The sequence below is a fragment of the Emys orbicularis genome, chromosome 9 (assembly GCF_028017835.1).
Source record: "Emys orbicularis isolate rEmyOrb1 chromosome 9, rEmyOrb1.hap1, whole genome shotgun sequence".
NCBI lineage: Eukaryota > Metazoa > Chordata > Testudines > Emydidae > Emys > Emys orbicularis.
The window spans coordinates 100,810,920-100,826,070 of NC_088691.1; the positions used below are offsets into that span (position 1 = coordinate 100,810,920).

The 15,151-nt window shown below is 66.2% G+C and overlaps 1 protein-coding gene across 1 annotated transcript in view; it reads left to right on the plus strand.

Moving 5' to 3' along the window:
• LOC135883827 (solute carrier family 12 member 9-like) overlaps positions 1 to 15,151 on the plus strand; it is a 48,723-nt gene that overhangs the window by 20,389 nt on the left and 13,183 nt on the right. Inside the window, exons 7-9 of the mRNA XM_065411082.1 lie at positions 829 to 986; positions 5,141 to 5,223; positions 13,159 to 13,283. Coding sequence (XP_065267154.1) covers positions 829 to 986; positions 5,141 to 5,223; positions 13,159 to 13,283 — 366 coding nt within the window. The remainder of the gene's footprint in view (positions 1 to 828; positions 987 to 5,140; positions 5,224 to 13,158; positions 13,284 to 15,151) is intronic.

The window sequence follows — 15,151 nt, forward strand, 5'->3', positions numbered from 1 at the left end:
CCCTCCTCACTAGGTTAGCCAGCCTGCTGGCGAAGATGCTCTTCCCTCTCTTCGTTAGGTGGAGCCCGTCTCTGCCCAGCACTCCTCCTTCTTGGAACACCATCCCATGGTCGAAGAATCCAAAGCCTTCTCTCCGACACCACCTGCGTAGCCATTCATTGACTTCCACGATTCGACGGTCTCTACCCAGGCCTTTTCCTTGCACAGGGAGGATGGACGAGAACACCACTTGCGCCTCAAACTCCTTTATCCTTCTTCCCAGAGCCACGTAGTCTGCAGTGATCCGCTCAAGGTCATTCTTGGCAGTATCATTGGTGCCCACATGGAGAAGCAGGAAGGGGTAGCGATCCGAGGGCTTGATGAGTCTCGGCAGTCTCTCTGTCACATCGTGTATCCTAGCTCCTGGCAAGCAGCAGACCTCTCGGTTTTCCCGGTCGGGGCGGCAGATAGATGACTCAGTCCCCCTGAGGAGGCACCTTGGGGGAGATGGGGCAGCTTTCCCACTCAGCAGTGCTCATGGCTCTGGTCCAAGAAGTGTGGCCCCATGTGGCAGAGAGCGGGCACCAGGTGGCTGGGCAGTGCCATGCGGGGAAAGGGGGTGCAGAGAGCAGGCGTCAGGCAGCTGGGTGGTACCTTGCCGGGAAGGGGATGCAGAGAGCCAGCCACTGGGCCATGCCCTGCACGGGAGGGGGTGCGGAGAGCGGGCAGTGCCCTGCGGGGTGGGGGGGGTGCAGAGAGCAGGCAGCTGGGCGGTGCCCTACAGGGAAGGGGGCGCAGAGAGCAGACGCGCAGAGGTGGCCCGGCTCACCCCTCTTGCCCCGTTGGCAGGATCCTGCTCCAGAAGGACTACGGCTTCCTGCGGGACATCAACGTCTGGCCCCCCTTTGTCATCATTGGCATCTACTCGTCCACCCTCTCAGCCTCCATGAGCAACCTGATCGGAGCCTCCCGCATCCTCTACGCCCTGGCCAAGGACGACATCTTCGGTGAGTGCCCCCCTCCCCCAGCCCCTGGGTCAGTGGGGATCCCCCCCACAGAGTGACAGGGGGCTGGCCTCTGGGGATCCCCCTCCCCCAGCCCCCTAGATCAGTGGGGATCCCCCTACAACCCCGCAGAGCGGCAGGGGGCTGGCCCCTGGGGATCGCGCCATCCCCAGGTTAACAGGAGGAGCATTGAAGCCATCCCATTCTCTGAGGCAGTGTCCAGGCCAGCGCTGTATGGGGCTGACTTGGCTTCAGTCTCCGTGGGGTGGGGCAGCCCTGGGCACTGCAGCGTCTGTGCCCCAGAGCTGTACCCCCTCTGGGAGCAGGGGGAACCCCCCAGCCAGCCCACTGCCAGGTCAGCCCTGCCCCATGAAGGCAGCCGGGAGAGCCACCAGTGCAGGGGGTTTTATGCTGTGGACCCGTGGGACTGAGGCCCACACAAGGGGCATTGAGACGCTCCCTGCTACCCTGCCTGGGCTTTCCTTGGGGGAACAGCTCTACACCCCCCTCGCCATCCACTGTGCAGCCACCCTGTGGGCCTGGGCCAGATACAGCGTCACTAAGGTGTGGCCAGGGAGAGAACTTGGAGCCTCTTCGGGAGAGTCTCCACAAGCAGGAAACTACAGGGCCTCTGACACGCGGGTGAGCAGTTCTGATTCCATCCAGCAGAGGGCAGTGGGAACACACACAGCCCCCCCCAAGGAGGTGGCTTAGATTCTAGCTCCCGGTCCTGTGTGAGCAGGGGAGGGTGGTACTGGGCTGCATGGCCCCCTCCGTCTCGGCTGGCTCCGCCCCGGTCCATACAGTGCCCTGTCACTCAGGGCAGTGGGCGGGGCACAAGCACTGGGCAGGGTCTGATGGTCCGTTCAGGGAAGGCTCTTTCCCTGGCTGGCTGTCCCTCCAGCCCGTGGGGGTGGGGGGGGCAGACTGTCCTGAGGGAGCCCCCAGGCGGGAAGGCAGCCCCACCTTGGTCCAGCCCCACCCTCGCTGCTGGGAGGGTGCCACTCTCAACCCCCCTGGGAGTGCCCTTCCCCACACTAGCTGTCTGCCAGGCTGCCTCCTCCCCAGAGCAGAAAGGCTGGGGTGGGCGGGGGGTGTCTGGGGAATGAGCTTCTGCTCCTGGTGCAGGTGAAGCCAGGCTGAGGGCAAATGCTCTGCCAAGCGCCCGGGGATGGGGCGCTGTGCCTGCGCCTGCTGCCGCTCAGCCTTTGGCACCGGGAGGAGAGCGCGGTCCTGGGGCGCCTCCCTGCCAGTCCCCGCCGGGGGCGCGGTTCTTCTCACATCGGGGGCACAGAGCCACCCAACGCCCTCGGCTCCTTGACCACCCTACCCCCACCCCCAAAACGGGCTCTCCCTAGCGGTGGGGGGAATCCCAGTCCCTTGCCCTTCAGTCCCGCTCCAGTCATGCAGCCCCTTGCAGCTGCTCTCCCTGGCTTCCCCCCCCCCCCCCTCGTGCTCTCCGACGGTCCCTCTGGCTCTGGGCACAGGCGCTGCACGTCCTTCCAAGTCCCAGGTCCGCCTGGAGTGGGGCTCTGGGGGGGCTCCTGCCTTTGCTCAGCCGGCACGTTGCTTGTGCTTGGCTGGCTGCTTGGCCGGTCCCAGGGAGCCCTGGGCTGGCATGGCCGTGCCGTGCAGCGCTCTGAAGACATGAAGTACAGACCTGTCGGGGGCAGCAGTGACTTGGAGTCCAGGCTGCAGCAGCGCCCGGCCCTGCCAGGCTGGGCGCCTGCCAGGCAAGAGCGTGGGCACTTGGATTGCATTAGCTCCTCGGCCTACTTGGGCTTCTCCAGCCAACTGAATAAATATCCCTTGGCTCTCCCTGCTCTCCCCCTTCCCGGCCTTCCAACGCCAGGGGCTGCCAGCCCCTTGCTGGCACTCGGAACACCACAGCCTTGCAGGGCAAGATGGGCGAGGGTGCAGTGGTTGGAGCGGGGGGTGGGAGACAGGACTCCGAGGTGCCTTTGGTGCCTCAGTTTCCCCATGTGCAGTGTAGGGACACCTCTGCCCCACCCTGGAGATGCTCAGATGCAGGGCACGGGGTTGCCCCATGTCGTCGCTGAGGGCCTGTGCTACAGAGCACTCCCGAGGTGCTCTGGAGAGCCACGCCAAGCGCTGCCCCTGGGCAGGACCATAGCTGTGCTTGGGGGGACACCCAGGCTTGTGTGTCCATGGAATCCCATCCCAGGAGAGGGGCTAGTGAGCCCCCCACTCAAACCCTAGGTGAGCGGGTTGCTGATGTGGTTCCTTCGATCCGCCTGGCTCCCATCGGGCCATTGATTCTCAAGCGATGCCCCTTCCCCACCATGGAAAGCAGGACCCTTCTCCCCGGGCTGCGTTCTCCTTGGCCCGGCGGGTTGTGGGCTCAGCACGGCCCGGGGCAGAGCACGGCCCGGTTCCTGCCCCTCTCTGGTCCCCCATGCATCTGTGACGATGGACACATCTGTCTCTCTGGCAACAGCTGGCTCCGTTCCCTGAGCCCGTGCCCAGCAGTGGGGGTGTCTGGGAAAGGCCTGGCGTGGTTGGCCCTGACATGAGCTTTACAGCCCAAAGGGGGGTGGAGGAGCGGGCTCTGCCAGGTGCCGGGACAGTAACCAGAGAGCGGGTCCGTTAGGTGCCCTGTGGAGGATTTTGCTGGGCTGGGAACTGGGGATGGAGCCAGGATTCCCAAGGACGTTTGTAACAATCACTAAACCCCCTGGAATGGACTAAACCAGGCAGTTCTGAAAGCCTCTCTGGTGGGTAGTTTATGTTCTCGCTGCCATCGGCGGCATGAAATATCGCACTCTCGCTCGCTAATGCATGCAGCCACTTAACCATTTGCATAGCGACTTGGCACTGGCTGGGGGCTGGGCTGGGGTCTCTCTGGGGCTAGTGCAGGGGAGGGGGCGGCGTGGCAGTTTGCACCCCAGGCCGGAGCGAAGGGCCCGTGTTTTGGGTCGTTCCCCTGCTGGCACGGCGCCTGCGACACTCGGGTCTCTAGGCAGGCGGTGGAGACCCAGCATTTTCCTGTGTGCTAAGGCGTGTCTCTGCTCCGCTCCCCTTGCCCCGGCCGGGCGGCTCTCTGTTCCTGGGTAATTGATCACCTGCTGAACGTGCTGTGAGCGCAGGCCACGCTCCCGCTTCCCAGGGACGGGGGTTGGAGCGCGTGTGGCCTGCAGCTGAACCGCCGTTGGCTTGGAGCGCCTCAGAGCTCCCCAGCTACGCCGGCAGGGCCACCTCCCAGGGCCCGCAGGCACGTTGCTGATCCCCCAGGGGGCGCTGTGCTGCAGGGAGGGGGAGCTCAGTAGGGGGCGCTGTCCCCTCTGTCAACGCTGACCCCAAAGCTCCAGCGTGATGCCAGGAGGCGCTGTGCTGCAGGGAGCTCAGTAGAGGGCGCTCTCCCCTCTCAGTCAGTGCTGACCCCAATGCTCTAGGGGGCGCTGTGCTGCAGGGAGCGGAGAGGGGGGCTCAGTAGGGGGCGCTGTCCCCTCTCAGTCAGTGCTGACCCCAAAGCCCCGGTGGCGTTAGGGGGGCCGTGGTGCTGGCTCTCAGAGTTAATGCCCATTGGAGGTGCCGCTCCTGTGGCATTGGACCCCGCCTGCTGGCACAGGACTCCACACTTCTTGTCCCCCACACTCCCCGTCACACTGCGGCTGGTCCCCCCCCCCCCCGCCCCCAGGGCCTGGGCTCTCTCCAGCAGGCTGGGTCTTGGTGGAGGGCCATTGATGAGCGGAGGGGCAGGGGCAGTTCCTGGGCCTCGGTGCCACGTTCCCTGTATTGCCTGGGCAAGCAAGCCAGCTTTCGGCAAGGCCCCGATCCACTGGCTGGGGGTGGGGCCATGCCAGGCTGAGCTCCGTGCGCTGTGTATCTCAGACCTCGCGGCTGGCATGGACTGAACCTTGTTCCTGCATTGGCCCTGATCCTCTCCCGCCCCCGCCCCCTGGGACTCTGGGACGCGCTGGTTCTGCCGCTGGATGTGTGACGGGCCAGGGAGGGGCAGTGCCTGTGGCGAGGGCACACGGGCGAGGGCTGGACGGGCTGTGAGGGCTGGACGGGCTGCGATCGCTGGCTTTGCTGGCCTAGTGTCCCGGCTGATCCCTGCCCCGCTCCTGGCACTGACTCTGCTCCCGTTCAAAATCCTCTCTCACATGGAGCGTCTGGTTCCTTTTCCCCTGCAGGCAGAGCTCTGGCGCCGGCAAAGAAAACCTCCCGCGGTGGGAACCCCTGGGTGGCCGTGATCCTCTCCTGGGTGGTGGTGCAGGTGAGTTGGCTGCGCAGGGCACAGCGGGAGCACTGACCGTGGGCACTTCACCGCAGAGGAGCCCAGAGCTAGACCCAAGCAGCAGTCGGATATGCAGCCACCTCTGGGGTGGAGAGCAGCAGCCGTAGTGCCGCACGTCCGTGGTGGGTGGGGACTGGCTGAGGACACGGGCCCTCAGCCGTGAACGGGACCCAAGGCGTGTATTTAGAGGGGCCGGCCAGCCTTGTTGTTAAGGCTCTGGGCTGGGATTCAGGAGATCTGGGATCTCGCCACAGACTCCCAGACTACCCTGCTGAGCTGGTGCAGTGAGGGGCTGGGACACCAGGGCCTGGGCAGTCTTGAAGGGGGAGTCGCCCGGATCTGTGGGCCAACAGGGCCTTTGGGCTCCGCCCTGGCTGTCTGGTATCCCCAGCATGGAGCCCCTCTAGTTCTGCTGCCGGCGGGGTCCAGGACCCACTCTTAACCCTTTCACTGCTGCGTGCCAGCGGCCCCTCTGTGCAGCATTGGCACCTGGCAATGCCCCTTGGCTGGGCTGCTTCCACTCCTGCCCCTCGGGGTGCGTCTGTCCCTTGGCTTGGCTCCCTGTGGGGCAGTTGGGGCCTCATTTCCTGCCCCCCATTGGAGTCAACAGGAACTGGGGCGGGGGGGAGGGGGCTCGGTCCCTTTGGCAGCCAGGCAGGCACCACGTGGGCCCCATTCTCAAGTCCCAGCATGTCACAGGCATTAGGCAGCACGCGGGGGTGTCTCTGGGGGTGCTGTTCAGAGCTGAGATCCCGGGGATTCGCTCTCCGGTTCTGGGTGCAGCCGTGAGACCTCCCAGGGGAAGGAAACAATCGCTCTAATTCCGTGTGCAAAGGGCTTCCAGTGCGGGTGGGGGGCGTCGCTGTGCCGCCGCATGGATCATCGCCTTGTGCCCGGAACCTGCCATCAGCCAGTCTGCAGGAGTGGTGAGGCAGCGCCGGCTTTGCGTCTCAAGAGCGAGCTCGTCTCCACTCCGCCAAATTGGACAAATATATGTAATGCTAAAAAATTGCCCCATTAGCCGGCAGGGAACATGGACACACGCATGCACAAGGCGTCGCGGCCTCAGCCAGCTCGGCCCTGATTGCAGGCGGCGGGGATAACAATCCATTTCTGGGGCCTGAGCTCCCAGCGCCCACGTGCAGAGAGCAGGCACGTGGCGGGGAGCCAGTACAGGAGATCCAGGGCGATGGACAGCAAGGAATCACAGAGCCGCAAACCCAAAGGTATTTAGGTGCCTAACTCTTATTGAAGCCAATGGGAGTTAGGAGCCTAAATCCCTTTGAGGATCTGGCCCTTTGTACCTTCAGGGCCACTGGCCACGTGGGCTGCACCTGGTTGGCATGAAGAGAATAGGATTGCTGCCAGCGTCCAGCTAGAGGTGCGGCCCATTGAGACGCCAGGCCCCAGCACGCTGGGCGGTACAAACACAGAGCCAAGAGACGGCCCCTGCCCTGGGGAGCTGACCGTCTCAGTGTAAGATGGGGGCAGCCGGTGGAGACCAGGAGACACCACCGGGCCGCACACTGGCCAGTGGCCTGAGCGCAGCAGCCACCTGTCCCATGTCGTGGCATCCCAGTGGAGGAGAGGTTTAAGGAGGGGTGTGGAGGACAAGGAGGCGGTTTTGTGGCTGGCCTGGGGCCCTCCCCGTGCCCAGGCGAGGGGCAGCCGGTGCTTGGTTGGAAGTGTCCCAGGTGGGTGATGGAGGCTGGGATCACGGGCCGATTGGAGGGCATCTGAGGGATGATGGCTGGGGTGGGGATGGACCCGGAGGGCCCTGGACAGTGAAGATGGGTTGATGCGATGAAGGGGGGAGCCGGGGGAAGGCAAAGGGAGGGGATCAGAGCGAGGGGCCAGCTGCTATCAGCTGGCGGGACAGGAATGGGCCAGGCTGGAAAGGCAATAGCCCGACACACGATGCTGGAGGGCAGAGTTGCTGTTGTGGGGGAAGGAAGGGTCAGATCTCAGAGACGCTCCTGGGGGGCCACAGGGCAGGATTAGACCCAGGCTGCAGAGAGGCTGAGGTGAAGACAATAGCTAAAGTGGCACAATGGGGGAGGATGGGCCTGCGGGGTGGAGTTTGTACGGGGGCTGCTGCCCACTGACCCCGGGGCGCTCTCTGGCTTCCAGCCCGTACTGCCTGGGGCCCTGCCTGAGGGTAGGGGGGCTCCCTCCGACTCCCTGGCCTCGGCTGGCTGTGCTCACACCCGATCCAGGAGGGGGCCAGGCCAGCGGGTGCTCAGCCGGGACCCCAGGCAGCGCAAGCACCTGGCCTCCAAACCCAGCCCCCAGGAGCCCAGCTTCTCCCGGAGCTGCTTGCACCATGGCGTCGGCTGGCTCCAGCGGGCAGGGTACGGACCTGCGCCGTGTGCCGTGAAAGCTCCTGGCTTTGGCGGCCCGGTGCTGAATGGCAGGGCAGCGCCAGCCGGTGTGAGGGGGGGACCCGTCGCCTGGCCAGCTCGTCGGCAGCTGCTCCTCAGAGGCGTTTTTCTTCCTCCGGAGTCCATTGAATCACAAGCCCCGTGGTGTGCGGGAGGAATCGCCCTCCCCTGCCATTAGCTAATGGCTGCGTCTCAGCGAGGGGCCAGGCCCGGCCCAGGGAAAGGGGAGACACACACACACACCCCGTGCTGGTGCAGGCCAGTCAGCGGGGAGCTGAGAATTGCCTCAAGGGGCTGGTGCTGGGCTGGCTCCTGCTAGGGGAGGGGCCTGCCCGGCATCTGCCCCAGCTGGTTTGCCTTGGGGTGCTCGGGCCCAGAGGCAATGGGGGTCTCTCCAGCCCCTCAGGCACTCTGGTGACTCTCACATGAGCTCCAGACTGCAGATCCAAAATGGCGAGCGGCAGCCATGGCTGAGGGGCACAGGGTGCCCCGTGGCACTGATGCATGGCATGGGGTGAGTGCCTCACACACGGCTGCTGAGAGAGATGCCAACCCCCTGCCACCGGAGTCATGGGAGCTAGGCCTGGACTGGTTCCAGGCAGACCCATCCCCACCAGCTCCGGGGCCCAGGGTGGGAGAGGCCCCGACAGGCTCCAGCGATGGGGCTGAGCTGTGGGGTGGGTGGGGAGCCCAGGCTGGGATAGCAGGGGGCTGCAGTCAGGAGTGAGGGGCTCCGGCAGAGCTGCATGGGGGGTTCAGGGCTGGAGTGGCAGGGCCGGCCGGGGCACCATACCAGCCGTAAGGACTCACCCCATATCCTAGCAGCTAATGGCACTTGGCAGCCTGCCCGAGATGGCCATCTCCAGGCCTGCTCCCAGCCCACTGCAGGCTCCCATTCCTCCCATCTGCCCCTTGCAGCCTCTCCAACAGCAGCTAGTTGTGGGCTCCCTGATAGCAGCCTCTCCCTGCCCCCCCTGCCGCCCCCCCCCACGCCTGGCCCCCCCTTGCCTACTGGCTTGGGGTTTGCTACCTTTCAGCTTAGATCCTTTCCCTTGATGAGCAGCTAACTGAATTATAAATCAAAGGCAAACGGCTGGGCGAGTGAGGGCGGGGGATGGGGGACTCCATTAGAGCAACCAGGCACGATTACCGCGGCTCGGCGCTATTAAGCTCCCAACGAGCTGAAATTCCCAATTGCTTAAATGGGTTGAATAATCGAAAGCGCCCCACATGGAGTGATTGCTGCGGGTCAGGCTGAACTGCCGGCTTCGCGGCGCAGAGCGGCTCCCGGCCACGCTGGGGGGTTAGGGAGTGGGAGAGCAGCTGGGGCGCGGCTCCCCAAGAACGCAGCAGGCCCTCCCTGAGGGCGTGGGCACCAGCAGGCCCGGGATCACCCGGCTGCTGCTCGCATCGCTTCGGTGCTTAGATCTAGCTCCCTGCATCCAGCTGAGACAACCCCTGCTTTACCCAGGGCTGGGCGTGGTCCGGACGCTCCCCTGCACGTCCCCTGCTTTACCCCAGGGCTGGGCGTGGTCCAGACGCTCCCCTGCACGTCCCCTGCTTTACCCCAGGGCTGGGCGTGGTCCAGACGCTCCCCCGCACCTCCCCCCTTTACCCCAGGGCTGGGCGTGGTCCAGACGCTCCCCTGCACGTCCCCTGCTTTACCCCAGGGCTGGGCGTGGTCCAGACGCTCCCCCGCACCTCCCCCCTTTATCCAGGGCTGGGCGTGGTCCGGACGCTCCCCCGCACCTCCCCCCTTTACCCCAGGGCTGGGCGTGGTCCGGACGCTCCCCTGCACGTCCCCTGCTTTACCCCAGGGCTGGGCGTGGTCCGGACACTCCCCTGCACGTCCCCTGCTTTACCCCAGGGCTGGGCGTGGTCCAGACGCTCCCCTGCTTTACCCCAGGGCTGGGCGTGGTCCGGACGCTCCCCTGCACGTCCCCTGCTTTACCCCAGGGCTGGGCGTGGTCCGGACGCTCCCCTGCACGTCCCCTGCTTTACCCCAGGGCTGGGCGTGGTCCGGACGCTCCCCTGCACGTCCCCTGCTTTACCCCAGGGCTGGGCGTGGTCCGGACACTCCCCTGCACGTCCCCTGCTTTACCCCAGGGCTGGGCGTGGTCCGGACGCTCCCCTGCACATCCCCTGCTTTACCCCAGGGCTGGGCGTGGTCCGGACGCTCCCCTGCACGTCCCTTGCTTTACCCCAGGGCTGGGCGTGGTCCAGACGCTCCCCTACACATCCCCCCTTTACCCAGGGCTGGGTGTGGTCCGGACGCTCCCCCGCACCTCCCCCCTTTACCCCAGGGCTGGGCGTGGTCCGGACGCTCCCCTGCACGTCCCCTGCTTTACCCCAGGGCTGGGCGTGGTCCGGACACTCCCCTGCACGTCCCCTGCTTTACCCCAGGGCTGGGCGTGGTCCAGACGCTCCCCTGCTTTACCCCAGGGCTGGGCGTGGTCCGGACGCTCCCCTGCACGTCCCCTGCTTTACCCCAGGGCTGGGCGTGGTCCGGACGCTCCCCTGCACGTCCCCTGCTTTACCCCAGGGCTGGGCGTGGTCCGGACGCTCCCCTGCACGTCCCCTGCTTTACCCCAGGGCTGGGCGTGGTCCGGACACTCCCCTGCACGTCCCCTGCTTTACCCCAGGGCTGGGCGTGGTCCGGACGCTCCCCTGCACATCCCCTGCTTTACCCCAGGGCTGGGCGTGGTCCGGACGCTCCCCTGCACGTCCCTTGCTTTACCCCAGGGCTGGGCGTGGTCCAGACGCTCCCCTACACATCCCCCCTTTACCCAGCGCTGGGTGTGGTCCGGACGCTCCCCCGCACCTCCCCCCTTTATCCAGGGCTGGGCGTGGTCCGGACGCTCCCCTTCACCTCCCCCCTTTACCCCAGGGCTGGGCGTGGTCCGGACGCTCCCCTGCACGTCCCCTGCTTTACCCCAGGGCTGGGCGTGGTCCAGACGCTCCCCTACACATCCCCCCTTTACCCAGGGCTGGGCGTGGTCCGGACGCTCCCCTTCACCTCCCCCCTTTGCCCCAGGGCTGGGCGTGGTCCGGACGCTCCCCCGCACCTCCCCCCTTTACCCCAGGGCTGGGCATGGTCCAGACGCTCCCCTGCACGTCCCCTGCTTTAGCCCAGGGCTGGGCGTGGTCCAGACGCTCCCCTTCACCTCCCCCCTTTATCCAGGGCTGGGTGTGGTCCGGACGCTCCCCTTCACCTCCCCCCTTTACCCCAGGGCTGGGCGTGGTCCGGACGCTCCCCTGCACGTCCCCTGCTTTACCCCAGGGCTGGGCGTGGTCCGGACGCTCCCCTGCACGTCCCCTGCTTTACCCCAGGGCTGGGCGTGGTCCGGACGCTCCCCTGCACGTCCCCTGCTTTACCCCAGGGCTGGGCGTGGTCCAGACGCTCCCCTGCACGTCCCTTGCTTTACCCCAGGGCTGGGCGTGGTCCAGACGCTCCCCTACACATCCCCCCTTTACCCAGGGCTGGGTGTGGTCTGGACGCTCCCCCGCACCTCCCCCCTTTATCCAGGGCTGGGCGTGGTCCGGACGCTCCCCTTCACCTCCCCCCTTTACCCCAGGGCTGGGCGTGGTCCGGACGCTCCCCTGCACGTCCCCTGCTTTACCCCAGGGCTGGGCGTGGTCCAGACGCTCCCCTACACATCCCCCCTTTACCCAGGGCTGGGCGTGGTCCGGACGCTCCCCCGCACCTCCCCCCTTTGCCCCAGGGCTGGGCGTGGTCCGGACGCTCCCCCGCACCTCCCCCCTTTACCCCAGGGCTGGGCATGGTCCAGACGCTCCCCTGCACGTCCCCTGCTTTACCCCAGGGCTGGGCGTGGTCCAGACGCTCCCCTTCACCTCCCCCCTTTATCCAGGGCTGGGTGTGGTCCGGACGCTCCCCTTCACCTCCCCCCTTTACCCCAGGGCTGGGCGTGGTCCGGACGCTCCCCTGCACGTCCCCTGCTTTACCCCAGGGCTGGGCGTGGTCCAGACGCTCCCCTACACATCCCCCCCTTTACCCCAGGGCTGGGCATGGTCCGGATGCTCCCCTTCACCTCCCCCCTTTACCCCAGGGCTGGGCGTGGTCCGGACGCTCCCCCGCACCTCCCCCCTTTGCCCCAGGGCTGGGCGTGGTCCGGATGCTCTCCTGCATGTCCCCTGCTTTACCACAGAGCTGTGTGTGGCCTGCATGCTCCCCTGCATGTCCCCCCTTTACCCCAGGGCTGGCCGTGGTCTGGATCACCTCCCCCCTTTGCCCCAGGGCTGGGCGTGGTCCGGACACTCCCCCGCACCTCCCCCCCCTTTGCCCAGGCTGCTTGCTTCCCTCCTATGCCCAGGGCTTTGGGGACAGGCCCATCCATTGTTCTCCGGGCAGGAGCCCCCGCGCCCCAGCCTCCGATCAGCCCTTCCCCCAGGACTCAGTCGAGATCCCGGCCAGACGCACGCGGCCAGGCAGCCTCTGAGAAGCCGTTTCCCGGCTGACGCACTGGGCTGGCCGTGGCCCCGTGGACTCCCCATGTACGGGCTCCGCTGCTGGGCTCAGCCCACTGGGACCCCCAGCGCAGCGCAGCCCATGTGGGGACGGGCCTTCAGCCATGGCTGGGCTGGTTTGGAGCCAGCAGCCTCGGCTCCCAGCCCCCTGGCTGGCCTGGCCCCCATGGGAGAGGCTGTGGCCATGACTCGTGGGGCCCAGGCCGGCTGCCCCAAGAATGGATGTAGCAGTAACGGCTGGGTGGGTTTAGCTGTCGAATACATCAGGCTGCAAGGGGCCATTATTCACTCTCCCCCCCCCCCCCCGTGACCACCTGCCCTGTCTCATGCCAGCTCCTCAGGCTGGGTGTGGCCCTGGCACTGCCCCCCAGTCCTGGTGCGGGAGGGGACACTGTGCCCGGCGGGTTCCCAGCAGGAAGATTTCAGCTGTTCAGTGGCTCTCTGGACCCACTTCCCCCGGGAAGGGCGCTGGAGGCAGCCTGCGGGGCTGGGCGCTGGCTCCCTGTCTCTGCTGCTTGGCTGCCCCGTGGCTGTCTCTGGCGGGGGGGGGCTCCTGCCCTATGCTGCTCCTTCTCTCAGGGGGTGGCTCTGCGGTGACCCCCAGGGTGGGAGGGGCACAGGCCCTGAGGTGGTGGGGCTGGATTTCTCTCCTGGGTCCCCCCGTGAGAGGTGGGCGTGGGGGGGGGGGGGGTGGCAGGGGGATGTGCCTGGGGTCGGGAGCAGGGCGAACGTGGTGCTAGTCTCTCCATGCAGCACAGGTGGGCGGGGGACGAAGGGCGCACCCTGGGCGGCGCCGCCAAGGGACCCCATGGCAGAAGAACTGGCATCCCGGCTCCCCTCAGAGGGCCACGGGGGCCCAGTGTCTGGCTCAGCACTGCCAGAGCCAGTGGGGCAGGTCAGAGCTGGAGGTGCCCTTGGGGTTGCCCAATGCTGCCTCCTGCCCTGCTGCTGGATGCACCAGCCAGAATAGCCTCCAGCACTCTAAGGTGTGTGGGGCTCCGTTCGCCCGGCCAGCCAAGGGGGTGCCTGATGCTATTGTCTCCCCCAGCTGGTGCTGTTCTCCGGGAAGCTGAACACCATCGCCGCCATTGTGACCATCTTCTTCCTGCTGGTCTACGCTACCGTCGACCTGGCCTGCCTGGCCCTCGAGTGGGCGTCGGCCCCCAACTTCAGGTACCCGGACCGGGGTGGGGGGTGGGCAAAGAGACTGTCTGCTAGTGAGGTGTCCAGGAGCCGTTGGCACCAGCCACTGACACGCACTCACACCGCCATGCTGTGCCCCGCCTGGCAACCCCCGACACACAGTGCCACTAGTGCCACTGGGCAGCGGGGGGCAAGGGTGGGCTGGTAATTGGGTCCCCCATGCCCCCAAAACCTGCAAGGGAGGGCAGGCCTGTTCTCCCCCTCCCCCCCGCAGCCAGCACCAAGCTGGAATCTGCCGCCCCCACATCTCTTTTCCCACCCCCCACCCACCTCCGCCACCCCTCCCCAGGATGTGTGCATGGAGGGATGGGATGGACTAGGCTTAGGTCCCCCTAGCCCCACGTTGCCAGCCACTGCCACCCAACTCCAGCCTCTTAGGTGCCCCGTGCTTGGCAGACAGGGGCCAGGAGCTCGGCCAGCAAGTGAGTTGGTTGCAGGGGTTATGCGGGTCATGCTGTGTCTCCACTGCCCCACCTCCCTGGGACTGGCGGGGGCAGAGATGCCCTCGGCCTGGTCAGTGCTCCCCAGAGCAGGGATCTCAGCTGGCACTGAGGTATCAGAGGAGATTGCCCCTACGCCCTGCTTCTCACTGATGAACCTCCCCCCCCCCCCCCAAGCTGGGCACGAACCGATCAATGTGAACCCCCCCACTCCCAGCACGCGTGATCTCGTGGTGATCAATCCCCGCCCCCCTCTAATCCCATCAAGCCGAGCGCGGCGCTGGGTAATAAGCATTTATGAGCCTGGTTAAAAAGCTTTTGCCCTTGAGCAAATACCATTTTTAGCCAGGAAAAAACAACACCCCCCCCCCCCAATGGAAACAGCAGCTCCGAGCGCGCCGGGCGATTGGTGGGAGATTTATGGCTCGCGTCCTGCTGCGCTCCCGGGGCAGCGCGCCAGGCGGGGCCGGAGCACGCCTTCCATTAGCGGTAATTAAACCGAGGGAGAGCCCAGCCTCCTTCCTGGAACAGTCGGCCTGCGCATGCACAGCCGCCCGCTGCCCTGCCCCCCAGCAAAGGGGGCCTGCTCGGGAGGAGGAAGGTGGTGAAGACCCAGACAGAGTCCTGGGCTCTGCCCCCATTCCCCTTGGTCCAGCCATTAGATCGCTCAGGGATCACTCGTGCAACAGGGGTGGGTCCTCTTCTGCTGAGGAAGGGGCTAGAGGCTGAGATGAGGACCCCATCGTTAGAGTCTAGGGGGCCCGGGGAGGGGGAAGTCCTATCACAGGGCAGGGCAGAACCCAGCTTTGGTAAGCCTCAGGAAACGTCTTAACCACTAGCCTGCGCTGCCTCTCCCTACTGCCATTCCCCTTCCCCCCGTCCCGTTGGCTGGTGCGTGCGTCCAGGCTGGGAGCGCGTGGGGCAGGGACTCTCTCGATGGGCACGTGCAACACCTGGCACGGTGGGGTTCTCCAGGTGCTAACGACCAGACCTGGCTGCTGGGGGGGGAAGAGCGGGCGCTGCGCCTACGGGGTGGGTTGCCGCAGGTTTCCCAGGCCTGGAGAAAATGGCCCTGGAATTAGGAAGAGTCTAGTGAAAATGGGCCAGTCTCTCTCCGTTTTTTGTGCCATCCCCCAGTAGCCCCAGGGTCCAGGGCCCGTGTGCTGAAGTTAATGGCTGGGGGTGGCACAGCCCTCCAGAGGCCAGGTTCCTGCGGTTGGCGCGGCTCAGGCTATGGCGCCCCTGCCTGCAGAGGGACCTGGGGCTGGGAGCTGGCACTTCTAAGGCACCCTGGTGTGGAGTGTGGGCAGGGCTCCGTGCGTCAGACCGACCCTGTCTTACTCATCCTCAGTGCGGCATGGCCTGGTGCTCACTGGTAACTCTGCTCTCCCTGCCTTG